At 30.0% G+C, this 4,967-nt stretch overlaps 1 protein-coding gene across 3 annotated transcripts in view; it reads right to left on the bottom strand.

Moving 5' to 3' along the window:
• Positions 1-4,967, bottom strand: part of LOC106469777 (phosphatidylinositol 3,4,5-trisphosphate 3-phosphatase TPTE2-like) — a 15,572-nt gene that overhangs the window by 3,721 nt on the left and 6,884 nt on the right. For all 3 annotated transcript variants that reach the window (XM_022398335.1, XM_022398333.1, XM_022398334.1), the window contains exons 3-4: positions 1,567-1,611; positions 999-1,160 (exon numbers count right to left, since the gene is read on the bottom strand). In XM_022398335.1, the coding sequence (XP_022254043.1) occupies positions 999-1,160; positions 1,567-1,611 (207 nt within the window). The remainder of the gene's footprint in view (positions 1-998; positions 1,161-1,566; positions 1,612-4,967) is intronic.

Genomic DNA, 4,967 nt, shown 5'->3' with positions numbered 1-4,967 from the left:
GGATAGTGTATGTTATGCCAGCTCAACTACCATGTTTCTGTCTATAGTTATACTTATCTCTATAATGGTTGTAACAGGGACAGCTCAACTACCATGTTTCTGTCTATAGTTATACTTATCTCTATAATGGTTGTAACAGGGATAGCTCAACTACTAGGTTTCTGTCTATAGTTGTACTTATCTTTATAATGGTTTGTAGTGGGGATAGCTCAACTACCATGTTTCTGTCTATAGTTGTACTCATCTCTATAATGGTTTGTAGCAGGGACAGCTCAACTACCATGTTTCTGTCTATAGTTATACTTATCTCTATAACGGTTGTAACAGGGACAGCTCAACTACCATGTTTCTGTCTATAGTTGTACTTATCTCTATAATGGTTGTAACAGGGACAGCTGAACTACCATGTTTCTGTCTATAGTTGTACTTATCTCTATAATGGTTGTAACAGGGACAGCTGAACTACCATGTTTCTGTCTATAGTTGTACTTATCTCTATAACTGTTTGTAACATGATCAGCTCAACTACCATGTTTCTGTCTATAGTTGTACTTATCTCTATAACTGTTTGTAACATGATCAGCTAAGGTAAAAATTTAAACTATAAACTTATTTTCATTGTACATCTGGGTAATAACATTTTTTAATTTTGTTACAATTTGCTTGGTATTGTTGAAACTGTAGTATTTTTTGATAAACAATATAAGCTAAATCAATTACTCATGAAGCACAATACATATATTATAGGCCAATAAAAAATTTGTTTAGTGAAATACAGTAAACCAATCACTGAAAGAACAACACCTGTATTACTAGCTAATAAATAAGTGGGGGAACTATAAGGCTTATAGTACAACTGAAGCCCAACTCTGGAATATTCAAGAGTTTGAATGTACTGATTACATGATGAATTAGGCTAACTAATAAACTTAGTACTATATATATCTGACTAATTAAGATAATAAGTTATTTTGTATTTAAAATCCAGTGAAACTTACCCTTTGGCAATAATTCTCAGAATAACTTCCACAACAAAGTAACAAACAAAGCAGAGAGCTGTAAAATCATATGCCTGTTGTTTCCGAGGAGGAAGATTGGGTTGTGCCAAGTCAGCAATTAGAACACAGATATCAACAATAATTAGAAACAGTCCAAAAACCCTGAAACAATAGACATTGTAATCAAACACTGATTTTATCTACAGTTTTCAGAAGATTTTTTAAAATTTTAATATATAATTGTATTACTAGCAAATACATTGCAGTAGGTTGTTTAATAACCAAAACATTCTTTTTTTATTAATCTCTCAAAATGCATCTTATTGTATTATATACAATACTTATAACTTAGAGAACATAATAAAATTTTAAAATGTTTTCAAATCTCTCAAAGTAAATAGTATAAATTATATTTTTATCATGAAAAGAATAACCTTTAAGAATCTTATAATAAATCCCTTTAATCAAGGTACATAGTAAAATTCTTATAAAATTAACAGTGTAATTTACACTAAATTCTACAATATCAGAAAATCCAATCTCTCAATAATTTTAATGGTTAACTTACCTAAATGCCAGGTGCTCCACTATTTTCCTTAGTTTATGCTGAAAACTATCAAAAGTGTTTATTAGAATTGTGAGCATGTTAATATTCTATGTTATAGGCAAAAAAACAAAGTTTAAACATTTGTTAATTAAAATTTTCTATAGTTTTATAAATTGTTACACTAGTCATTTACAACAGCTGTTAGCAAAATTGTTTGTTTGTGTGTGTGTGTGTGTGTGTGTATACAAGTGTCAAAATATTGTAAGCCTATAAATTAAATGATTTTATATTGCAAAATGATTTATCCACTTTTTACAAGTTTTAGAGTTCAACATTAATGTGTTCTGATGAGGAAAAGGACAATTGTGACAAAAAAAGCACATGAATTGTTCCTTGGTAATAGAGAGCATCCAGACAATCATTTAGGAGAGAAGAAACATCTTAATCTCACCTTGTAAGAAATAAAACAAGATCTGAAACTCAGAGAGAGAAAACATGAACTTCACCGTATGAGAAATAAGACAGCAATATCAGTTGTCCTGTTTTCTCTCCAAGGAGAGATCTAGTTATTACCTTTCTTCCAACTGGCAATCAGTTGCCATCTTTATTCTCAAGATACAATTTCTGTGCTTTTTTTTCCTCACAATTGTCCCCTTTCCTGATCAGTACACTTTAACATTTAATTCTATCCTTTAGTGAGAACTTGTCAAAAAAGACTAAATATATTTCATTATGAAATACATAATTTAAATATTTAAAACAGCTCAATCTTTAATATAATAGTTTTTATGCAGAGTATATACAAGAATAAATAAGCACCAGTCGTTTTGAATCTGTTACTTTTGTCTTTCAGACCTCAGCAAATAATAATAACTCATTATCATCTCCAGAATCAGCTGTCTAATATGAGAATCAGCTGATGACAGAATCATGTGTTTTCAATGTTAGTTCTTCAAATATTACACTGTTATTCATTTGATATTATTTACAATATAACCATAAATAAAAGAAATATAAGTTATAAGAATTTATGAGTGAAAGCAAAGAAAACATGTTATAATATGTCAACCTCATTAAATCTGTTACATCAAGTGCTGACAAAGCCTTTTGCCCAATACAATAGCTCAACAGGCCAGTTGGGATATGGCAAAAATATTATTGATCTACATGGTATTTATATCAATAATTTCTATGAAAAATGACCATTAGGATGTGAACTAGATTAAGAGAAGATTGATTATTATCAGTATTTTAGCCATTTCTAAATGCAATGGTCTCTTAGCTTTTTTTTAAAATAAAAAGGTTCAGAATTAGAAATTTTAAATAAGAAAAAGTTCTAAATTTATGCTGTAGATACAATAACTTCACAATGATCAGCTTTAACGTATCCAAATACTTCACTAATGTACCATATAATGACTTCACAAGATACAATGACCAGCTTTGACGTATCCAACTACTTCACTAATGTACCATACAATAACTTCACAAGATACAAAGACCAGTTTTGACGTATCCAACTACTTCACTAATGTACCATACAATAACTTCACAGGATACAACGACCAGCTTTGACGTATCCAATTACTTCAGTAACGTACCATACAATGACTTCACAAGATACAATGACCAGCTTTGACATATCCAACTACTTCACTAATGTACCATACAATGACTTCACAAGATACAATGATCAGCTTTGAAGTATCCAACTACTTCACTAATGTACCACTTCACTAAACTACACAATTTGCCAAGAGCTTGAAATGACAGAGCTCTCAAGGAATACACTCAACTGACAATCTCCACAGTAACAAAACTCAAAATCTACTTTTTCAATATAAAGATACATTATATGAAAAACAAGAAGGCCTAGCAATGGTCTTACCACTATCATCATACTCAGTAAACTGTTCAAGGCACAGTTCAAAGATAACACTGTCAAAAAAATCTTATTAGATCCAGTATATAGCTGAGATATGTTGGTTGTATGGCTACACTCTACAAACAAGACTCCAAAATTCAGGAACACAATTTACAACTGAAACAGGAAAAGATATGAACTCCCATTCCAAGGTGTTATGGCTACCAAGACACATAACTCATATCACAAAGTTTACAGGAAACTGCTACTGCTACATATTATACCACCCAAACACAGTAAAGAGGGGTATCACAGACTGCCTAGTTTCTTGAGTAAACAAGACTTGTAATACAGAAGATATTATTAAGAAGTACAAAACATGTCACTACAACTCTATAATAATAAATACCTGGAACACAAAATAAGATAAACACCAAGAAGATTATACACACACAGCCATGTTCCCCAGTGTCAAATGACTCTCTGAAAAAATTGAGATAATATTTAATCAGCATAAAGTTAAAACAGTATTCATGCCAAACCATCCAGCTTCATTAGAGAGGAAAACAATTTACAACATTCCTTGTGAACTTTCACTCCAATACTTTGGAGTAATACATAGTTAGAATTTAAAAGGACACACGCTGAACACATATAAAACTTTGCATTATAAATAATAACAACCAATAATGTTGAAAAATAACTAAACCATATGATAAACTGGAATAACCATAAAATAATGTGATATGAATCACATATAAGAAAAAGAAACATAAAAGAAAAATTCTTCTACATCCATTTAATTGATAATGTACCAAGTCAATCTAACACAGAAGTCAGCAAAACCTGAACTCCTCTTAAAACCATCCAAATAATTGATTTAAGCCCTAACTTGAATGGATATCACACCAATCTTTCTAACAAGAAACTTCAGGATTAAGTCCTATCCCTAACTGTCATCAAACATTCCTTCTCAGTATGTCTCTGAAAAAAGATTAAGAGTTGAAACATAGGATATATACTAATAAGTAAATGGTATCTAGCAGTAACAATTACAAAATAAATAAAAATTAGTACCTAACAAATAATTAGACTTAGATGCTTGTATAAGCTACAAACCATGACAAATATTTTTTTTAACTATTTTAAAGACACAAGCAAAACTTGTCATCATGGCCTAAACCCTTGACTGTAAAGTTACAATGTGATAATGTTGATTAAAGAATTAAAAAAATAAATGTAAGTGGAATGTTTCATGAATTATAAATACTACTACTACTATTGAGTTAATAACATCGATTAAAGATAGATTTAAGTGGAATGTTTCATGAATTATAAATACTACTACTATTGAGTTGATAACATCGATTAAAGATAGATTTAAGTGGAATGTTTCATGAATTATAAATACTACTACTATTGAGTTGATAATGATGATTAAAGATAGATTTAAGTGGAATGTTTCATGAATTATAAATACTACTACTATTGAGTTGATAATGATGATTAAAGATAGATTTAAGTGGAATGTTTCATGAATTATAAATACTACTACTAT

Source organism: Limulus polyphemus, unplaced genomic scaffold, assembly GCF_000517525.1.
Source record: "Limulus polyphemus unplaced genomic scaffold, Limulus_polyphemus-2.1.2 Scaffold3652, whole genome shotgun sequence".
Lineage (NCBI taxonomy): Eukaryota > Metazoa > Arthropoda > Merostomata > Xiphosura > Limulidae > Limulus > Limulus polyphemus.
The sequence above is the reverse complement of the archived record's forward strand: the minus strand, read 5'-3'. Positions and strand labels throughout refer to the sequence as shown.